Source organism: Arvicola amphibius, chromosome 4, assembly GCF_903992535.2.
Source record: "Arvicola amphibius chromosome 4, mArvAmp1.2, whole genome shotgun sequence".
Classification (NCBI taxonomy): domain Eukaryota; kingdom Metazoa; phylum Chordata; class Mammalia; order Rodentia; family Cricetidae; genus Arvicola; species Arvicola amphibius.
Genome location: NC_052050.1, coordinates 102,907,844 through 102,929,535, shown reverse-complemented (window position 1 = coordinate 102,929,535; position 21,692 = coordinate 102,907,844). Strand labels below are relative to the sequence as shown.

The window sequence follows — 21,692 nt, the reverse complement described above, 5'->3', positions numbered from 1 at the left end:
GTGCAAACAAAGCCACAAGAAACATCTTCATAAATAAATCCTTTTGTATTAGCTACTAACAGCTCTATAACATATACTGAGAACAAGAGCAAGTAAATTAAAGGGCGAGGAAGGTTTATTTGCTCTCATCTAACAGTCCCTGGGTGGTGGTGCCAGTTTGCTCTCCTGCCAGTTAGCTTTGGCATTGCCTGACTTCCACATCCTCACCAACAGTGCTCAATGTGAACGAATGCTTTACCTGTCTATGTTTAAGTTCTTATTATTTAAAGTGTAAGGAGATGTAAAAGAAATGTCTATTCAGCCCAAAGACTAAAGAAGGCAGACCAAAGAAGGATTTAACCAAAGTTTGGTGAGCAATTGAGTTTACTAGGATTAATCACAGGAGCATGGCTGACTCAAGGCAGCTGCATAGCTGCAAAGTCCCACCCCTCTGTCATTTTTTTTAACCTTTGATATATTTTAGCAGTTTCAAGATTCACTGTAGCAGGAGAAGATATAACTGTTTCTTTTGTTGCCATGGCTGCAGTCTTCTGTAATAGGGCCCTGCTTCATGATGGTGATAATCATGACATACCCACAGGAAACAGTCACACTATGATTGTCCTGGATGACTCTGGGCTCCTGGCTCAGGATTACCTGATTACTTACAGCATATGATTACATACAGAGTAGTTGGAACTACAGACATGCTACCACATTCAACAAAATGCAGAAAATTTGAGCTGTATCTATTTTTGGTGAGCATAGTGACAGATGTCAATTAATGCATGATAGTTACAATCCGTCTATTCTGCTTTGCTCTGGATTCCTCACTAGTACACTCAGGAGTGTTGTTCTCACCTTCAGAATGTAGATAGTCCTCTAGTGTTCAGAGTTGCTAACCAGGCATTCAGGCACCATGGATTCACAGAATAGAAAGGCCTGACTGAAAGGGACCTTTCCAAGGTTACAGAACAGATCTACCCAACATACTCAGATGAGAATAGACTCCTCTAAAGTTTTGATTCTAAGTGTCTTCCTCCATTGTTTTCTACCTTCTATATTGTGGCAAAGTTTCTCACTTGAACTCAGAGCTTGTTGATTTGGCTAGTCTAGTTAGACACATTGCCCCAGGGATCCTCTGTCTTTGCTAGCCAAGTGTTAAGATTAAGGAAAGCCCAAACCAGCATTTACATGGGTAATGAGGATTCTAAACTCAGCTCTTCAGACATCTGCAGCAAGCACTTTACTTTTGAGCCATTCCTCTACGTTGATTTCAAACCTTCGAAACTGCTACTCACTTAAGAAATATCTGGAGAGCATTTACGGTGATGCACAACTGTCACCCCAGCACTTACGAGGTTAAAGAAAGGAACACTAATTCAAAGTCACCCTGTGTCCTACAGAGAAACCTTAAAAAAGGAACAAAGCCAACCTTAGGAAGAACATACATGTATCTTCCTTTAGACACATCTAATAGAAAACAAAACAGAATTCGACCGGTATGGTAGCACTCATTGGTAAAATCCCAGTACTCTGAGACAGAGGAAGGAAGACTGCTAGGTCAATGCTAGCCTGGGCTACACAGAGGCTGAAAAAAAAAACCCAATGACTTCTTTTTAATAAAATCTATACTTCTTATTACATTTTAGACTTACGCTATTGAATTGTCCATAATTTTAAGGGTCCAGTTTTAGAATCTAGGTCAAGATTGCTTCTTATTTAACAGTGTCTTTGGCCTTCCTGGAGAGCCAGCTGCAGCCATATTACCTCACACCGTTTTGAATGTATTATTCCCATGTTCTTTTTTCTTCTTGTAACGCTACATGTTATTCCATATCAGTTATTTCCACGAATAGCTCGGGGACTCCAAATGTACTTGTATTAATGCCAGTGTAGAGAGCAGGCTTTGAAGAGACACGGCCTGGGTTTAGGTATCACCTCCACCATCTGCAAGTGATCTTAACGAAAGCTTGTTCACCATTGAAAACTCAAGTTTCCTCCTCTGTAAAATGGGCACCTGAGGCGTGCAAAGAGTGCCCTGGAAGATGATTCTTGAGGTGTTATTCCTTAGACTACCAGCAGCAAATCATAGCATCCGGGAACATGATAGAAAAACCAACTTTCGGTCCTCGACTCAGAAAGACCCAAGAGAGGGTCAGAGCAATCTGTTCTAACACTACTTCCAGGTAACTCTGACGGGAGCAGAAAAGCCAGCACCTGGCAGGACTGCAGCAACTCCCACCGGCAACGTTCGGTAACTGAATCGACCCTGGTTCCGCCCTCTTTCCCTTTGCAGGGCCCGCCTCATACGCTCGTTGATTGGTGAAGTCTCTGGTGGCGATTCGCCAATAACCCGACCTCAGACAGAAACAGTTGAGGTTGCGCCTGAAGAGAGCAGTGCTCCTATTGGTTAGAAAACACGCCGCCGCGCCGGACGTAAGCACGGCAGACGCGGGACGCCGGTAGCAGTTGAAAAATGGCGAGTGTTACTGAACTGAAAGCTGGTGAGTGCGCCGAGGGGACGCTTGCCAGCGGGAAGCGTCGCGCCTTCCGTCTGTGATAGGGATGGGACGGAAGGAGAGCGCGCAGGACACCGGCTCGGCCTTTCCGGGATCGTTCCGAGGTGGCAGGGCCCGCCGGGGGGGCGGGGAGGCGGAATCGACCGCTGCGCACGTGCTGTGGGAGGGCCAGACGACCTGGTGGAAGGAACTGGAACCTTTCTTTAGTCCCTGAGAGGGCGGCAGGTCCTACGGATGTCTGGACATCCATCTGAACCCCGCTGAGCCGACAGCGCCAAGTCAAGGCCTTGTGTTCAGGGCTGACCATTGACAACACCACAGCCACGATTGGTAACACAGTTCTTAATGATCTGCAGATAGGTCCTCCTGGTCCTTTGAGATAAACCTGAGGCAGAGTTGCCCATCCTGACGGTTCTTCGGGATTTTTCGGAAGTTTTTGCAAAATGGTTATGTGCAGGACCCTGGGTTCCATCCCCAGGACTGGACTGCAAAAAACAAAGAGTAACCATCAATAACACGTGTATCCTATCAGCTCTGGTAATTATAGTTAATGTTTGCGTTGTAATTGTAGCTAAGGCTTAGGGTGTGATTCTCTCAGACACAACTCCATCCATGTTGATCCCATCTAACAAACCCCGTTCTCTATCTACATTGGGAAGTTGAGGTGCCGAGAGGTAGAATATTTCATCCAAGATAATTTAGGTAGAAAGACTGGTGTGGAACTCCCATAAGGTGCAGTAGAGTCTTAATCACCGAGCCATTCTGCTTCACAATGAATAAAACCAGTTCTAAGTTTCAAAGAATTCAGAGACTAAGCCAATGATAGTGGAAATTTGGAGAGAAACCAAGCAGTACTTGGAGACTATAATTTAGTAACCATTGGCAAAATATGTGTTGGGGGCATTGTGCTGGTAAGCACTTCAAAACCAGACATACCTCAGTCCCCAGGAGGGACTTCACATGAACACGTGTGATACTGTATAAACTTCTCAAAGGACTTGAAGATAATTCTGTGGGGAATAAGTCAGATTAAGACCGGCTCCCAACTGGAGAGGTGGCTCAGAGGTTTAGAGCACTGGCTGTTCTTCCAGAGCTCCGAGTTCAATTCCCAGCAACCACATGGTGGCTCAAAACCATCTGATCTGGTGCCCTCTTCTAGCCTGCAGGGATACATGCAGGCAGAACACTGAATACATAATAAATAATCTTAAAAAAAAAAAAAGACGGGCATCCGAGCAGTGGTGGTGCACGCCTTTAATCCCACCACTTGGGAGGCAGAGGCAAACAGCTCTCTGAGTTCAAGGCCAGCCTGGTCTACAAGAACTAGTTCCAGGATGGTGGCCTCTATAGACTTGGGGTTTCTTCTTCATGTATGTTTTTCTGTATTCTCAGGCTCTTGATATGCTTTGTGTCCAAGAGAAATGTAATGAAAACTTGGTCCCTAATCGATGATCTTATATTTTATGGGCCTTTTACTCATGTAAAGCACTCTTCCATCTCACCCAGATCTTCTTTCTGAGAGGTAGAGTTCATTACTGCCAAGAAGGCAACCAAGGCATGAGTTAGGAATCTGCCCCAAGTCATGAAGGACATGCTAAGTTTTCCAGTGCCAGCTTCATTACTTTTTATTTTCTGCTGAGTATGAGGCTGTACTGTGTGTTCTTCATAGTAATTGGAACAGGATGCTTGCCAGTAGAAAAGAATCTCTCCATTTAATTTCCAAAGATGGAACTAGAGAACAGGGGTTGTCTCATGATTTAAGAGTATGATAAAGCTTTCCTTTTATGGGCCTGTTACAAAGTAAATTTGTTGATAACTGCAGTTAGTGCACCTGCAGAAAGGCTGAAGGAATGAATGCATTAAAAACAAAGGAGAAGGAAGATGGGAAGTCTATCAGTGTATCTTTAATCACATGACCAAGGATGTTGTTATTTACCAGAGCTTAGGAACTTTACTTGTACCTAAATGGATAAGCTGTCTTATGAATTTTTATTGTTGTGATATATTAATAATGCTTTTGCCACTGGCAGAGCACAGTGTTCTGTTAAACTGCACTTTTTATACACTTTTTAGCTGGGTGGTGATGACACACACCTATAATCCCAGCACTTTAGGAGGCAGAGGCAGGCAGATCTCTGTGAGTTGGAGGCCAGCTTGGTCTACAAAGGGAATTCTAGGACAGCCAGGGCTACACAGAGAAGCCATATCTCATAAAATAAAACAGAAAACGAACTACTTTTTTTTTTCACCAATAGTGTAAGGCATTATAGATATTATAAATTTGTAACATTTAGTGAGCTCTTGTTATAGTCTAGGTATTATATTGATTCTTCAGAATTGCCATGTAATCACAAAAGACTGTTTGAAAAGGGAAGTATATGAATGGTAACTTTTTTTTTAAATTGATTCTTTGTGGTTTCACATCATGCATCCTGATCCCATTCATCTCCACATCCTTTCACATCCACCCTCTGCCACTGCAACCTTCCCCTCCCCCAACATAATATTTAAAAGAAAAACAAGCTAATAATACCAAAAAAAAAAAAAAAAAGTCTTGGCATACATCTTTACTTGTAAGTGTTCATTGCAGTGAATCATTGGTCTGGTTCTAAGCCCCTGGTTTGGCTACTTTTGATACTGGACCCTCACTGGACTCCTCTTTAATATCCTGTTGTTGTCCTATGTTGTGGAGATCCTGCAGCTTTGAATCTGCAGGTCCGGCCCCTTCACATGCTCCAGCAGTTCATAGATGAGGTGGATGTTGGGTTAGGCCATCTCATAGCCCTGGTTCTGGGCTGGGTGGTAGCAAGGTTGAGGCATGCATACTTCTGACTCTTTAAGTTAACAGTGGTATAGTCCCTTATTAGAGTCTCATTACATTTCATTTTTTAAAATTTATTTTTGTGTGTCTGTCTCTGTCTCTGTCTCTCTCTCTCTCTCTCTCTCTCTCTCTCTCTCTCTCTCTCTGTGTGTGTGTGTGTGTGTACGTACGTACGTGTGTACAGGAGTGCAGTTGGCTGTGGAAGCCAGCAGAAGATGGCATCAATTCCTCTGGAGTTATAGATGGTTGTGGGTACTCATATGGATACCAGGAAGTAAACCGAAGTCCTCTGCAAGAACGATATGCATTCTTAACTACTAAGCCATCTCTTCAGCACCTTGTATTACATTTCTAACCAGACTTGAAATTTTAAAATCCTACTGTTAGGCTAGGGATGTTGGTTCCCAGTCATGCATGAGGCCCTGGGTACGATCCCCAGTGACACATACGTTGGGGCTGGTCGTGTACATCTGTAATCCCAGCACAGCCTACACGAGGATCAGAAGTTTAGGGTCATGTTCAGCCTACATCTGAAGTTTAAAGTTAGCTTGGGTTATAGTCTATGTATGAGGCCCTGTAGTGAGGAGCTGCGGGCTGCATTCCCGCCCGTCTCCCATTCCTGGCCTCCTGACTAGCTTAGCCCCAGAAATAACAGCACACAAACTGCATTCATTTAAACACTGCCTGGCCCATTAGTTCCAGCCTCTTACTCACATCTTGATTAACCCATATCTAATAATCTGTGTAGCACCACAAAGTGGTGCCTTACCGGGAAGATTCTAGCAAACGTCCATCTTGGGCCGGAGCTTCATCGCGTCTGACTCAGAGAGGAGAGGCATGGCATCTGTCTCACTTAGGAGAGGTGTGGCATCTGACTGAGCCATCTACCTCACTTCCTTCTTCCTGTTCTGTCTACTCCACCCACCTAAGGGCTGGCCCATTAAATGAGCCAAGGGAGTTTCTTTATTAACTAACCAATGAAATCATCATATAGATAGCAGACACACCTACATCAAGGCCCAAGTTGGTCTGACTTCCCAGCCTCCCAAGTACTAGAATTACAGGAATGTGCAACATTCCCAGTTCTAGTTCCTTAAAGCAGAACAGAACCAAAACCCACAACACTTTTTTTTTTTTTAATTAAGAATCAGCTGTGGTTCTAAGACAGCCAAGGCTATAGAAAAACCATGTCTGGAAACAAACAAACAAAAAGTCAGTTATGGATTTTAGTCAGTTGGATATGTGGTGGCATACTCGAGAAAGGCAGGCGGATCTCTGTTAGTTCCAGGCCAGCCAGGGCTGCATAGAGAGACCCTATCTTGAAAAACAAAACCAAGTCAGCTATGGATGTCAGAAGTTTTTCTCTGTCAACAATAATGATATATTACTTCTTTTTCTGGAGGATAGTTGTTTTCCATAATCATCTTTCCAGACTAAAGGTCATAGTAGTGTCTGCATCCCCTATACATAGACAAACACTTGAACATCTGTGGGAGACTCAGGGGTAAACAAACTTTATTCTGTTCACCCTTTCCCCCCATCAAACTCAGTCCCTAACTAAAGATGCATCATGGATAAACTTGAATTTGCACAAATACATTGAGAGTGGATTATACTATGAGGACTTTAATTTTTACACATAGAGCTTATGATATTGAAATTGTTTAAACTAAGAGCTATATTTCTGTCCTTTTTATTCTTTAACACATACCTGAACTTTCAACAGTTAGTCTATAACAGAACCATTTATATTTTCCATTTAACAGTTTTAAAGGACACCTTGGAAAAAAGGGGAGTGTTAGGACATTTAAAAGCAAGGATCCGTGCTGAAGTTTTCAGTGCCCTGGATGATGATCATGAACCCCGACCATCATTGTCTCATGAAAACCTTCTAATTAATGAATTAATTAGGGAGTATTTGGAATTCAACAAATATAAGTACACAGCCTCTGTCCTCATAGCAGGTAAGTGGTTATTCATCTCTGAAGAAAACCTCTGCTTTATCCTTTTTCTAATTCTTAGAAAGCAGCCTGAATATGTACTTTTATTACTCTGTCATGCAAGTGACTGAACACATAGCATCCTATGGTCTCTTGTCATAGCATGAACAAGTTTTGGTGAGCTTTATGTTGTCAGGGAAAGTAAGAGCTAGGACCTTCTACTGCAGGTTCTCCATATAATATGCACAAATACTCATAAAGGATATGATTTTGATATGTTGAAGGTTCTCTAAAGATTTAGTATCCATATCTATTTCTCTCAGATTATCATAGCTGGCTGTATAATACCATCAACACTTCAGAGGGGAAATTTTTTTTTTGAAAATGCAATCACCTAGGTGTGTATCATCCCTAGGATGAAATAGTAACAGTGCTGTCTTTCATATCAAGTGTTTTAGATTGGTATTGTTGCTAATGCCTATAATCGCAGAAACTCAAGGAGCTAAAGCTGGAGGACACTGCTTCAGAATGAAAACCAGAAAATCACTGGGGCTGTAGCTCAGTGTTAGAGAGGCCAGAGGCTAATTCCCAGCACCGGGGAAGGTGGGGAGGAAAGAAGAGAAGAGAGACTGAGTTTCTGTTCATCAGGTTTGCCTTTTCCATCATGCCGTATAAGTGAAGGCCTGCCTACAGGACTTGCCTTCTGATGCTGCCTCACATCACCTGGTACAACAGTAGAGGTTCAGTTGTGTTGACGTCTACCCTGTGAATGGAGCAATGCTGTGGCTGTGCCATTTTTTCTGCTCTCATAAACAGTTTGGTTGTTTATACTTTCTGACAGCAGTGAATCAAATCCTCAAAAACATTTATATGAAGTTTTTGTGTGACCTTCATTTTTTTGTAAATAAATAACTATTGATGAAATTGTCATATTGTCTGGGAAGTGAATGCTTCCTTTCAGGTAATAACTGCCACTGCTTTTGAGTGACTATTGTTTCACTGTCTCATCAGGGAAGTGGTGGCTCACATGTAACTCCAGCGATCAGGAAGCAAGGGCAGAAGAATTAAGGCCAGTCTAAGTCCCATAGTGAATTTGAGACCAGTCTGTGCTAGAGTAAGACTCAGTCTAATAATTTATAATTTTAATTTTAGAATTACTGTCCCTAAATGGATATATATTTTAATGAGCTATTTACTATTATCATGTGTTTAATGTATAGGCATCTTAGAAACTTACTGAAGTCCAGCATTGTAATTTTAGATTCAGAAACCATATTACCAATCACAAATTGGGGGTATAAAAAGTGAGTATGTGTTAAGCTGTAATTAAGTTCTATATTTCATTGCATTGGAGTTTGTTGACATAAAGTCATATGCAGTTTGATCTGTGTTGGTATGTGCTGTCAGCATTCTACCAAAGTCTGAGAAACGTGTGTACCTAGGAGATATGGTTATTATCAAAATTAAGTTTGCCTTTTAGATTAATAGACTCAGTGTTTTCCTGAATTTTTCCCTCCAGAATCTGGTCAACCTGTAGTTCCATTGGACAAACAGTTTCTCATCCGTGAACTGAATGCCTTTGAAGAATCAAAGGATAACTCAATGTAAGAAGTTTTTAAAAGAGGTTTGCAGATGTTGCATTCAGTGCTGCCTATGATTTATTTTAATCCAGCAGGAACTTATTGGGGTTTACTGTAAGTTACACACTATATGAGGTCCAAGCAGAATGGCAGCAGGTCAGTTACCTGAGGTCTCTGCTGCAGCTGAGCTTGTTGTGTCTTCAGAGAACTGAATACCTAGCCAACCACATGCTTGCCCCCCCCCCTTTCCTCCCTTCTTTCTCTTTTTCTTTCTTTCTTTCTTGAGGGCTTTTCCCTCAATTTGTTTCTTTCAGTGGTAGTAATTGAACCAGAGCCGTAACTGCTCGTGGTGCAACACACCCTGTACCCTGAGCAGTCTCCTTGGCCCAGCCCTCTATTTTCTTTTTTAAACTTTAAAAAAAAAAAAATGTGTTTATGTGGATGGGTGTTTTGTCTGCATGCATGCTGCTCACCACATACATGCGCCCTTGGAGCTGGAGTTACAGGTGGCTGTAAGCCACCAACTGAGTGCTGGGCGTTGAGACTGGTCCTCCAGAAGAACAGCCAGTGCTCGTAATTGCTAAGCGCCACCTCTCCAGCTCCCCCTTTGGCCTTCTTCTTTCTAAGGATGATTTTTCTTGGCTTCTGGATCTTTTTTCTTCTTTCTAAGGCTTTGTTCTTTAAGTTGCTTTCTTCATATTTAACTCTTCCTCATTGCTTTTTTCACTACAATGTAGAAACAGACACAGATCTCTTCTCTAAAAATGAAAAAAAAGAAGAAAAAGCCTTCCCATCAACTTCCTCTCACCCTACTACTGCTTTATATTCTTTAATTGCTAGGTCTGCCCTCTGCGTTCATGTTACCCTCCCTCTCTCTTCTGCTATCTCAGTGCTCCTTCTCCTCATTTATACTCATCATTTCTTAGTTCTTTCCCTGTGTTTAATACTTCTTACATTTTTCCATAGAGTCCCTAGCTGGCTTATTAGTTTGTACCTAGTGCCAGAGTACATAGCTCAATGCAGCTTTACTAGCTGGGAATTTCTTTGAAAACTCGTGTTTTCTTTCTAAAAGCTTGTTGAATTTTTTCATTTGTTTTTATGGTATAATTATGTTTTACCATAAACTGTCTCTAGGGAGGTCTGTATGGGGCAAATGTGCTAATTATCCTGAGTTGGGGCTCATGTGGTGTCCAGAAGACAAGGGCACTCTTTGTGTTTCTCACACCTTCGTCATAAGCTGCTCATGAGCTGCTCAGGTTTTGTTGGGTTTTTGTTTTTGTTTTCTTTTTTCTTTTTCTCTGTGTAACAGCCCTGGCTGTTCTGGAACTTGTCTTGTAGACCAGTCTGCCCTTGAACTCACTGACTTCTGAGTGCCTGGCTGCTGCTCAGATTTTAAAGGAAGAGTCCACAGGCAGTTTAAAGGGAACTCTTTCTCTGGCCAGTCCTTCACCCATACTATTGATTCTGCCTCTGGGTATCTGTTCTCCCTGCCCTGTGCCATGCTGTTCACATTGTTAAGGAGCCACCTGACTAGTTTATCACCAGTTGCTCTTTTTCAAGCTGATTTTATCCTGCCCTCTATCTTTCTAAGGCAGCTACTGCATCATTTAAAGACAATAAACGTCCATTATATACATGAGCAAGTCACAGCCCTTAGCATGGCCTCCAGCTCTAGTGGCTTTACCTGCCTCACTGGCACACAGCTCATTGCAGCTTCATGGTTCTTTGCCTTTGCAGCAATTGTTCCCTCTTCTGGAAGCTGGAGATCTCTCTTCTTCCTCAATTTCTGTGGGATCACCTTTCATCTTCTTGGCCCTGTTTAGATGCTCCCACAGGAGTTGGGAAGGAGAAAGAAGTTACCCACATGTTTTTGACTATATTTTTTTCTCATTGCAATGGATTTCAGTTACTAAGAAAACTGATTATCTGCATAAAATCAAGGTGACCTGGAGAAGGAGAAAAGAAAGCATTTCATAGTTCCACAATTTCATGTTTTCTTCTCTTTATACTTGTCTTTGTGCTGATATGATATGACTACAAAGGGTTTTAACAGCAATCTTAAACAAACTACAAAGGAATATAATGGTTGTTATACTACATGTTAAATAAATGATTCAAGTAAGTGCAGAGTATTACTATAGTGGACTGTTCCTGTAATATTGTATATTTAGAAACCTCCAGTTGCACTTTGATGTGCTTTGTGCTGGACAGGTGAAGAGCTCTTTCTGAAGGGATAGCTTTTTTTTTTTTTTTTTTTTTGGTTTTTCGAGTCAGGGTTTCTCTATGGCTTTGGAGCCTGTCCTGGAACTAGCTCTTGTAGACCAGGCTGGCCTCGAACTCACAGAGATCTGCCTGCCTCTGCCTCCCGATTGCTCGGATTAAAGGTGTGTGCCACCACCACCCGGCCTTGAAGGGAAAGCTTTAAGGCACCAGGTCAAGCTGACTGCCTGTGTATACTTTGTGTGTTAATATCAAGTGGCATGAGCCCTTAGAGAGGAACAATGGCCTGAGTGAGGTGAAACCTCTTTTAAGGTGGTCATGGTGAAAGTATTGGTGTTTTGCTACAAAACATGTAGATGGCAGAGAAAACTGTAATGTTGTCTCCATCTGCCCACTGACACCTCTCACTCCCCAAAGGTGACCCAGTGAACATTTTTCCCTTTCATTATTCGGATACAAGCTCACCACTTAAAGCACAACTGTGTGTACTTTCTTCCACATAGTGAGGGAATTGTATTGTATATATACATCTCTTTTTCAAACACTTGCATTCTTCTTATTTGGGGGGTATTTTGTTTCAGGTTTGTTGTTGTTATCTACACAGAATATGAAGGTGTCTATTGAAGGCTGTCTCTCTCTGCTTCCTTTTCTTACCATGTCTTCCCCTTTTATTATAAACAACTCTCATGTTCTTGGGTCACTGTGGATTCCTGTATCCATGAGGTATTTTCCAGCATTTTACTATTCTGCCAAAACCATCTGACACCTGCTATCATGTGGGATACTGCTGGAAATGTGGCGGCACACTGTTTTCTGAAGTGTTCCCAGATGCTCACAAAAGACCATTGAACTGCATTCCCTCTTGGTCATTCTTGATGTACATAAACAAAGCATGTGCCCCAAGAAATCCTGCCACAGAAAGAGCCTTTGTCATCTAACTTGGTAATCAGAATTATTGGGTGAAGAAATCTTTAAAGGGGCACAGTCCTCCTTTTTGCAGAGATAGTGGCCATGGGTGCAATAATCACTGTATTTGAGTGTTAAGCAAAACCGTGGCCAATGCTTTATACATTTGGACAGTTTTTGAAATGTGTGAAAAAAGTCTCTAAGAGTAGCTTAGTCAGTGTTCTATTGCTGTGAAGAGGCATTATGACCACAGCAACTCTTACAAAGGAAAGCATTTAATTGGGGCTGACTTACCATCCAGAGGTTTAGGCCATTTTCATCATGGTGGGAAGCATGGCAGCACACAGGCAGACATGGCACTGGAGGGTAGCTGAGAGTTCTACATCTGGATCTGCAGGCAGCAGGAAGTGAGGAGACACTGGAACTGGCTTGGTTTTTGGAACCCCAAAGCCTATCCCCAGCGACATACTTCCTCCAACATGGCCATACCTCCTAATGTCTCTCATGTATCACCACCCCTAATTACCGAACATTCAAATATATGAGCCTATGGGGGCTATTCCTTTTTAGACTACCACAATAGCAAAGGGTGGTGAGCAGTTGGGTATGAGGTCATTCAAGCAGAAGGCATTGTTTGCAGTTAGCAAGTGTTGGGAGCTCTTAGATTTTTTCCTAGCCTTTTAGTAGCCTCTGAGACAGTTGCCTCAGATGAGCTAGTTAAAGAGGAAACTAGTGACCAGCTTTATTTCCAGAAAGGAGCATCTTGCTGCTCTTTGGGAATTGGGGGGTATACGTGCTGAAGATCAAACTTGGGGCTTTGCACATGATAGGTGAGTGCTTTCCCACTGGGCAACAACCCTTGCTATACTTTTCTGTATATGACCTTTTAAAGCTTATTTTTGCAAAGACACTTTACTGTCTATGAAAGGCTATGTATGTCTATGTAGGCTAAATGTGCTAATTATGTATTATCTAAAGCAGTTTAAGATATCTGACACTTAAAATTTCCTAAATCTCAAGCAGATTCCATCTAAGTTAGAAGTAAAGCCTTTAGCAGTCTCTCAAACAAGTCGACTGTAAGGGGCAGAGGCATGAACTGTATCCTGATATGATTTCCTACGGCGCTCCACTGAGCCTGTGCTGCTCCCTGGCCTGGAGGAGCTGCTGAAACAGTCATGTGCTCCTGTCCCACACATCACTCCAGAACTCACTGTATCAGGGGTATTGGGAACTGTACTCACCTGAGTGTAGACCCAGATTTCTTGAGATTTCAGGCTTTTAGAGCCTTAACTGAGGCATGGGATCTGCTTCAGACTGTCTCAGCACCTCCCACATGTGCCTGTCTGTGGGACTGCCTGAACTTTCTTAGGCTGTGCCTCCCACAGAAAGTGATAAAAGAAAGCAAGTAATAGGTCCTTGTCCTTACCACGTTGTCCCATTGATAGAAGTAAGTGAGGCTCAGTAAACTATAAGGGGTTTAGACTCTGTTTTCAATAGGCATACCATACTTTTAACCATTATACCAACTGGGCAGGAGATGGATATCTCAAAAGTAAATGTATTTACTTCTATTTTCAGGGGTGAGATTGGAAGCAAAGGGACTTTGACTTCTGTGCTGTCAGCAGACCAGCCTTCAGTGACAAGGGACTGATTAACAGGACACTAGGTGACACATAGGAAAAGCACATAGGAGTTGGTTATGTGTGTAAATGTCATTACCCCTGAGAGACACTAGCACATTACTGAGGCCTGGTTTTCTCATTAATAAGTTGTAGTATAGTGATGGGTAAGAGGAAACCACAAAGCAACCTTTTAGATATTAGTTACTATGCAGCTCTCCCGTAACCAAAATTAATGTGCCTTTTACTGTGTGCAAGGTGCACAGCTAGAAGCTTGATATTGTGAACTCATTCATAGAGTACCAAAGGGACTGCTCAGACCCTTTAAGGGAGAGAAACATCTGTGAGCTTCAGGAAACTAAGATCTTCCAAGGTCTGCAGCTGGCTGTTGGCAAAGCAGGAAACCAATATTAGGTTCTAGGAAGGTTTTAGGCTGGGCTTGGAGTTGACAAGGTGAATTCCAGTGGTTGATTGTAATTTTATTTCAATTTAGATGATTTTAATTAATGTATTAATTAAATAATGTATTAATGTGTTTTCTGAGGGGTTAAAAAATTCTCAAGAGCCCTGCAGTTGCCGAGGCGGTGCACACCTTTAATCTCAGCACTCGGGAGGCAGAGGCAACCTCTTAAATTCAGGGCCAACCTGGTCTAAGAGTTCCAGGGTATCCAGAGAAACTCCATCTCGAAAACAAAAACTTCTCAAGTTAATTGGTAGTTTTAAACTGCGAGTGACCACTTGCCACTTGGATAATAATCCTGTGTCTTTTGCGATCTAGTGAGTTAAAGGGCAGCTTCATTGTCAGAGTTACCTTTAAAGCAAATGTCTTAAGCTTTTTCTACTTATGGGAAATGAATTGATTTTGGTTTTGCCTTCTTCCTGAAATAGTCCTCTGTTATATGGAATTTTAGCCCATTTCTTGCGTGGTCCTCCAGATGGCATCCAGAATGTGCTTCTGACAGAGTCGACACTCCAGCCTTCAAACAGACATCCCAGCTGGAAGCCCAGCAGAAAACCAAAGGGTAGGTGTTTCCAACGTTCTCCTTTAACTTCATTGACTTTGTTTTCCTCTGGAGCTTTTGAGTCCTAGCTTAATTACGCTTATGTCTAGTCCAGTGTTCGCCTGTAATACTTAACCTCCAGAGAGCTACCTGCTTTGGGGAAAGAAAATCTTGACTGGGCAAAGTGATATAATTTCAAAGCCAAGGTCTTGAAAGAAACCCAGACTTTCACATCAGTGGGGTCTTTGGAACTGCCTGGAACACTGTATAGTTTTCTTTGAAATCAAGAAGTCTCCCCCACCTCCCACCTTTCCCAGACAAAAAAATACAAGGCAAGATTACTACTGTACAGACAGAGAAGCCATGTCTGTGTGTGCCATTACTACATTTTCAGGGACTTTCTGTGGTAGATAACAGTTACCTACAGATAACAGATTCTTTTTCAGAATACTTTTGGGACAGGCTCTCACTCTAGTTCTGGCTGTCCCTGAGCTTACATCAGTCTTTTTCTTTAACCTCTTAATACCAGGATTAAGTGCAAAAGCCTCCATACCTTGCTCAGAATGCTCACCTTTAAAATGAGCTTTCGGAGTAAAGCATGTAATTCAGGCTTGTAATCTAGGCAGTGAAGATATTGAATTCAAGGCCAGCATGGACTACATAGCAAGACCCTGTCTCTAAAAGTAAAACAAATAAGTAAATAAAGAAGATAGGAATAATAAAGCGAAATGAATTTTTGGTTGATTTGATCACATTGGCAGCGGTTCTGAGTTGGTTGTTTGAACTGAGTGCATTGTAACTGGGTGTTTTCCCATGTGGTAGAATTGACACTCTTTCTCAAAGGGTAGTGGTTACAAGTGGGGTTTAGGCCATTACATGAGAGTTGAAATAAATTCATAAGTAGTGCCCAGGATGCAAATTGCTCTGTGAAGTTTTTCTTTTTTCTTTTCCTTTGTTTAGCTTTTTTCCTGATCATTATCCATAACAACTTGTAACCAACATTCTAAACAAAAGAAAATATCCAAAGTCCATTTTTTGGGAATGTGATCGTAGTTTTTCAGGCTACTCCCTGCTGAATTGGGGTGCTGATAATCTTATGGGGACCTAAAGAAAATTTAGAATTATGGTCAAGTCGTGACTGGAGTATCCTGTGAGGCTTAGTCATTTCAGCCAGCAGTCTGACTCCTCTCAGCAGTCTTGAGACTGTTCTGGGTGTAGGACTCAGACATCTGGGCCATCTGCTCCTATTAGAGATTTCTCAGGGGGTCGTCCTTGATCAAACCTTATTTTTCTTAGCCCAGAATAAATCTTTAAGCTCTCATTTTCTGTGGAAACAAAAACAAAACCTTTTCTCCAAAGTAACATATCTTTGGACTTTTTTCGGCGAGGCAGTCACATCTTGCTTGCTCTCCTGTGAAGCTTTTCTAAGCCTCTATGACCAGCACTGCCATGCGAGTGACTTGCTGCCTCTTAGCTTCTGAAAGTGACATACTTGTGAATCGGAATAAGGTTATTGTGATTTGACTAGTTCTCTCTGTTGTGAAACAGAGCTGACTGGGTTGGACAACAACTTCCAGAGACTCAAGGCTGGGAGAATAGTTACTCAGTGCAGGCCAAGGTTCAACACAAGGCTACCATCCAGGCACAGCCAGAGCACGAGACATTGCTAAGGCTCAGACATAGGGCAGAATATTATTTACAAATACTTAGAATGCAAAGTAAGCCACTAACCATGTCAGTACATGTAGAAACCTCTGAAAATCTCCATTTCCCTTTAACAGTCTCTCTACCCTGCCCATCCTAACTTCCCAGATTCCCTCTCTTCCATGGAAGATGGTCCTGTTGACCTTTTATTAGTCTCTAGGGACTAATTCTGTGTGCTTAAGAATCTGCATGTGTGTTACCTTGCAGTGTGCTTATGGAATGGGGGTTGAGTCTCTGTAGTGTGGTATTGCCACAGATGTATTTTTACTGATGTACTGGGGCTAAGGTTTTGTTTTTAAATCGTGTAAGGTTGTGTCTTTGTCCATACATACAAGTATCTCTCCTGTGGAAGTTCCTAAAGCAGAATTCCTGGTTCACAGAGAACATGGGTGTATTAAACATATAATCCATATTATTTAGTCCCCTGCAAAGGCTTTATTAGTTTTCACAATTAAAGAATGCATGACAGTACTCAGTTTTTGTCCCTGGTGGTTGCTGATGACACATTAATACTTGTTAACACAATAACCACAAGATGCTGAATTAGTCTCTTGAAGAAAAACAATGTTTTGAGAAGTAACTTCTGGTTTGTAATGTGTTAGAATCTCCTTAATATTAATGTTAATGATAGTAGAGAGTTGAAAGTGAGGAGAGTAGTCATTAGCCAGGATCAATTCTTCTGGTCACCTTCCTCTGCTGGGAGGGAGGGAGGAGGCAGGCAAACTGGGAATCGAGACGTGCTTTGATGTATAATAGTGTACGTACAGTCAGTAAAGTAGCTTTGGGCACCTGCTCTGTAGAAGGCTCCAGAGGAAGCTCATGAGTGAGGGGAGCTACAGAGCTACAGGGACAGTGATTTTTATAATTTCTTTCTTTTTTCTTTTTTTTTTTTTTTTTTGTTGTTGTTGTTGATTATTTTTTGAGATGGGTTCTCAGTGTAACCCAAGCTGGCCTGGAACTAGCTCTGTAGACCAGGCTGGCCTCGAACTCAGAAATCCACCTGGCCCTGCCTCCAAAGTGCTAGTATTAAAGACTTGTATCACCATTTCTGGCTTGCAAATTATTTTCTTAACACATTGACCTTTGTGTGCAATGCCTTGAGACGAGCCCTCAGCCATCTCAAGTAACATGGTTGCTCTCTAAGTCCAACCTGACTGCACTTGACAGCTCATCTTGCTTAAATGGAAGGTAAGATGCTGTCGAGGATCACATAGGTACCCACCCTCAGAAGCAGAGTCCGTCACCTAGTCCTGTGGGTGAGTAGATGTGAATCTTTGAAGCAGGAGTAGGTTTCGTTTCTAAATAAAAGTTGAAAGTTTTTATGATGGAAAAACCATCTCAGTTCTGCTTTAATGTACATTGTCAGTGTACTTTAAAGTGCAAAAATAACATAGTTTGGACCAAGGAGGTGGCTTAGTAGGTGGGAGACATTTACTGTCAAACCCAACAACCTGACAGCTTCAGGCCCTCACAACAGAAAAAAGGAACCAACTTCTAAAAGTTGTCCATTGAAGCCAGCACTGGTGGTGCACGCCTTTAGTCTCAGCACTCGGGAGGCAGAGGCAGGCAGCTCTCTGTGAGTTTGGAGTCCAGCCTGTCTACAGAGTGAGTTCCAGGACAACCAAGACTGTTACACAGAGAAGCCCGTCTCCAAAAGCCAAAAAAAAAAAGTTGTCTTTTGATTTCCACGTATACCTGCTGTGGCCTGTGTGTACACACTCACATATATGCATATTGCACGCACCACACACACAGACAAGAAAGAAATTTAATTTTTAAAGGCCCTTTATTTTTTAATTTAAATTTAATTTTATCTGTGTTTGCCTATTTCTTTAAAGATGGTGTTTTTCCATGTAGCCAGGCTGGCCTCCTACAGGTGACAATCCTCTTGCCTCAGCTGGGATTATAGGCATATGCCACTACACATGACTCAGATTTTTTTTTTTAAATAAAGTTTTATATTTGTTTTTTGTGTGTATGGGTTTTTGCCTGCTGTGTGTCTATGTACCATGTACATGCCTGGTACCCAAGGAGGCCAGAAGAGGACATCAGATTTCCTTGAATTAGACTTACAGACCAGTTCACTGTGAGCTGCCATGTGGGTGCTAGAAACTGAACCTGGTTCCTCTACAAGAGCAGTAATTGCTGTTAACTACTGAACCATCTCTCTAACTTGGCTTGTGTGCCTGTAGCTCCAGTCTTTGTGGAGCAGAGACAGACAGATCTCCATGTTGATCAGAGTGGCCCTGACTTGTATTTATCCTTCTACCCCAGCCTCCCAAGGTGTGTCTCCCTATACCTAGTTTATCTTTGGATTTTATTTTATTTAGTTATCATTTATTACACTTACATGTATGTTTGTGCACACATGGACTATAGTACATATGTGCAAGTCAGAGCAACTTATAGGAGTCAGTTCTGTAAATTTCAGGGATCAAAGTTGGAGATCAGACCTTGTGGCAAGCATCTTTATCCACTGAGCCATCTTGCAGGCTTTAAAAGCACTTTCCATAATTTCCTGAGTAGTGTTACAGTGTTGATACAAAGATATAAACTGTACTCCTTTTTTGTTGCCACATGAGGGCTTAGCTAGCAGGCAGTCATAGTAGCTTTGTTCAGTCGCTGGGACCCACGTGGTGGAAGGAGAGAACTGCATCCCTCAAGTTGTCCTCTGACCTCCACACACATGCCTGCCAGTCCTCACCTCCACAGTCAATATATGTTATAAGAAAAATGCATAAAATACTAATATATTGCCCCAAAATAGATAGAGGTGTGTCTGCTTGTCTGCCTGTTTTGGAGTATTAACACCTATGTATTCTCTCTAGATGACTACCTGAGGAAGGACACGGTCCCAAGCACCACAACTGAAGAGCTGCATGCTGCTGCACAAGCAGTCAGTAGATGACTCTCTGATCTCAGCTGTGTATGTGGAGTAGTTAACTTATTATTCCCAATACCATTAATTAGACCACCATGTTTGTAAATGTTTGAGCTTCTACAAACATTCAGCCTCAAATTTTACTGTATCGGTGAAAAGCTAATCCGTGCTAAAAGCACCAGAGAAAAATATGTATTGTTTTCAGGATTGTTTTTTGTTTTGTTTTGTTTTTTACTTTTTTGGTTTTTTGAGATAGGTGTTTTGGTATAGCCTTGGGTGTCCTAGAACTCACATTGTAGCCCAGGCTGGCCTCAAACTCACAGAGATCTGCCTGCCGAGTGCTGGAATTAAAGCAGCATCCTGCCAGGCCAGGATGTATTTTTTAAAGTTCTTAAGTTTGTGAAAACTGAAAAGTACTTTGTACTTTATTCTTTGTACCTTTTCCCTTTTTAAAAGGCTATCACCAAGGGCTGTGGATGTGCTTCCAGGAAAGCACTTGCCTCGCATGTGTGAGGTCCTGAGTTTAGTCCTCACACTGTATGCTCTGTTCATTAAACTTCCTTCAGCTAGAATTATATAGGCCTGTGGAAAAACTCATTCATGTTTTGAAAAAAATGTTTACAGGGCATAAAACCAAAATTTATTTCTTTAAAGTTTAATATTTAAGAAATACTTGAATCACTGTCTGCCCCGGCTAGTTTTATCTCAGCTTGACACAAGTTAGAGTCATTTGGGAAGAGGAACTCTCAGTTGAGAAATGTTCCTCCATCAGATTGGCTTATGGGCAAGCCTGTAGTACATTTTATCAATGATTGATGTGAGAGGGTCCAGCCCATTGTGGGTTCAGTAAGAAAGGCCGAGCAGGCCTTGTTGTGCAAGTCAATATGTAGTGTGGTGTTCTACCCTGACTTCTTTCAGTGGTAGCTTGTGATATGGAACTATATGCTGAAATAAACCCTCTCCTTCCCAAGTTGCTTATGGTCCTGGTCTTTACAATATTAATGAAAACCCTGAGACACTCTAATGTTGATCCTTTAAACTAAATAACAATGTTCTTTTCCCAACAACAGTGTGGCTTCTACCAGGGAATTTAATGAAAAGGTAACAGGGGAAATAATTCTTTTAATTTTGTTTTAGTGAAACAGGGTTTATTTTATTATATAAAGAATGTAAGGACAAGGCTTTGGGAGAAGTGCCATGTAGGAACTTTAATGGAGGTTTTACCAGAGCTCCCTGTGCAACTCCCCCCTGCACACAGTGACGGCTGTAGAGCTGCCATCTTTTGCTTACATGGACTCTTGAGAGACTTGACTTAGTAAACAGGAGTTTTGATTCCTAGGATAGGAAAATCATAAGAGCTGCTACTGTTCTGCCTCTGAATGCTACTTTGCTGTTTATCAAGGAGATTTTTCTAGTGTAGGTAGCTACAGTTTTATTTCATGGAACACAGCTGTTGCATCAATGGTTCCTTACTGTCAAGAGTCACACAGCATAAGAGTTGCACAGTTTTATTACAGATAAACCAGCATGGGGGACAGAACTTAACAATGCATAGCCAAGTATGTGCCACAGGAAGAGAGCTGAGGGTTACTGTCAGTGGCATTGGTGACTTGGAATGTTACCAGTTTGAGTTGTATTTGGTGATACTAGTCATCCACTGCTCAAAGATGGATTGATAACATTCCTGTTAATGCAGAACATGATGAAGGAAACCCCTTTAAATGGTCTTCACAACTCTAAAGTCCTTAGAAACCATTGGATAAAAGGGACCCATAAATGCAGTTTTACAAGAACCCATTTCCATTTTTTCTTTTCAATGTAAAAATAGAAATGTATTTAAAACACATTTCCTGTTGATCATTCTTACTGTACTTTGAGCAGGGAGAATAAGCTGATATTGTACTTGTAAGCACAGTAAAAGGAAGAACAGCCTGTTAACATTGACAAGCTAAGGGTAGATTGCTGGCACATAAAAGGTACCTGCTCCTTTAATGTGTGTATCAAAAAGGGATCTTTACCTGGACCCCTCCAGATCTAGAGGCGGTACAGAGCCATGCAAACAGCAGCCCAAGACTAATGCTGACCCCCATTCCTGATGAGGGCTTTGTTTCTTTCCTGTTTTATCAGAGAACATGGGGCACAGTTCTGTTTTAGAGTGGCAGAGTAGGCACCGTCACCAAAAACTGACTTCCAGTGGTCATTTAATATACTGACAGTTGAAATCTAAAATGCATGAAATATCTGGTGTTAAAAATTAGAGCCCTTTAAATTGGAGTGTGTTATGTCCATATTCTTTTTCATACTTTGCCAGCATGGTATAGAATATACATTCTGTTGAATTGGCTGAATCAGGGCTTATAATGGCTGGGTCTTCTGTTTTGTTGTCTTTGTCAATTTTGCAGCCTTGAAATGCCATTTCTATGGTGCCTGTTCTGCAGTTTTGGTTTTCCCAGAAGATAATTATTGCAGTGTTAACTTGGAGATTTTCCTTGGTTGCATGAATCACCTCTAGTATTTCT

General features: G+C 41.8%; 1 protein-coding gene across 2 annotated transcripts; it reads left to right on the top strand.

The window, feature by feature from the left end:
- The first annotated feature begins 2,347 nt into the window (after positions 1 to 2,347).
- On the top strand, positions 2,348 to 20,197 carry Cep20 (centrosomal protein 20). 2 transcript variants are annotated; one of them, XM_038328919.1, is made up of 5 exons: positions 2,348 to 2,486; positions 7,089 to 7,286; positions 8,782 to 8,866; positions 14,499 to 14,609; positions 19,121 to 20,197. In XM_038328919.1, exons 1-5 carry the CDS (start codon positions 2,459 to 2,461, stop codon positions 19,122 to 19,124), a joined length of 426 nt encoding a protein of 141 aa, XP_038184847.1. In that variant the 5' UTR covers positions 2,348 to 2,458; the 3' UTR covers positions 19,125 to 20,197. The 2 variants fall into 2 exon arrangements, with proteins under 2 accessions (XP_038184847.1, XP_038184846.1); XM_038328918.1 differs by having other exon boundaries at positions 14,476 to 14,609.
- The last annotated feature ends 1,495 nt before the right edge of the window (positions 20,198 to 21,692 follow it).

Excerpts from the sequence above, each read along its gene's own strand:
- Cep20 (XM_038328918.1), top strand. The coding sequence starts at position 2,459 with ATGGCGAGTGTTACTGAACTGAAAGCTG. Across the intron at positions 2,487-7,088 it reads TGTTACTGAACTGAAAGCTG|TTTTAAAGGACACCTTGGAA; the intron begins GTGAGTGCGCCG and ends TCCATTTAACAG. Across the intron at positions 8,867-14,475 it reads GAATCAAAGGATAACTCAAT|TCCTCTGTTATATGGAATTT; the intron begins GTAAGAAGTTTT and ends TTCCTGAAATAG.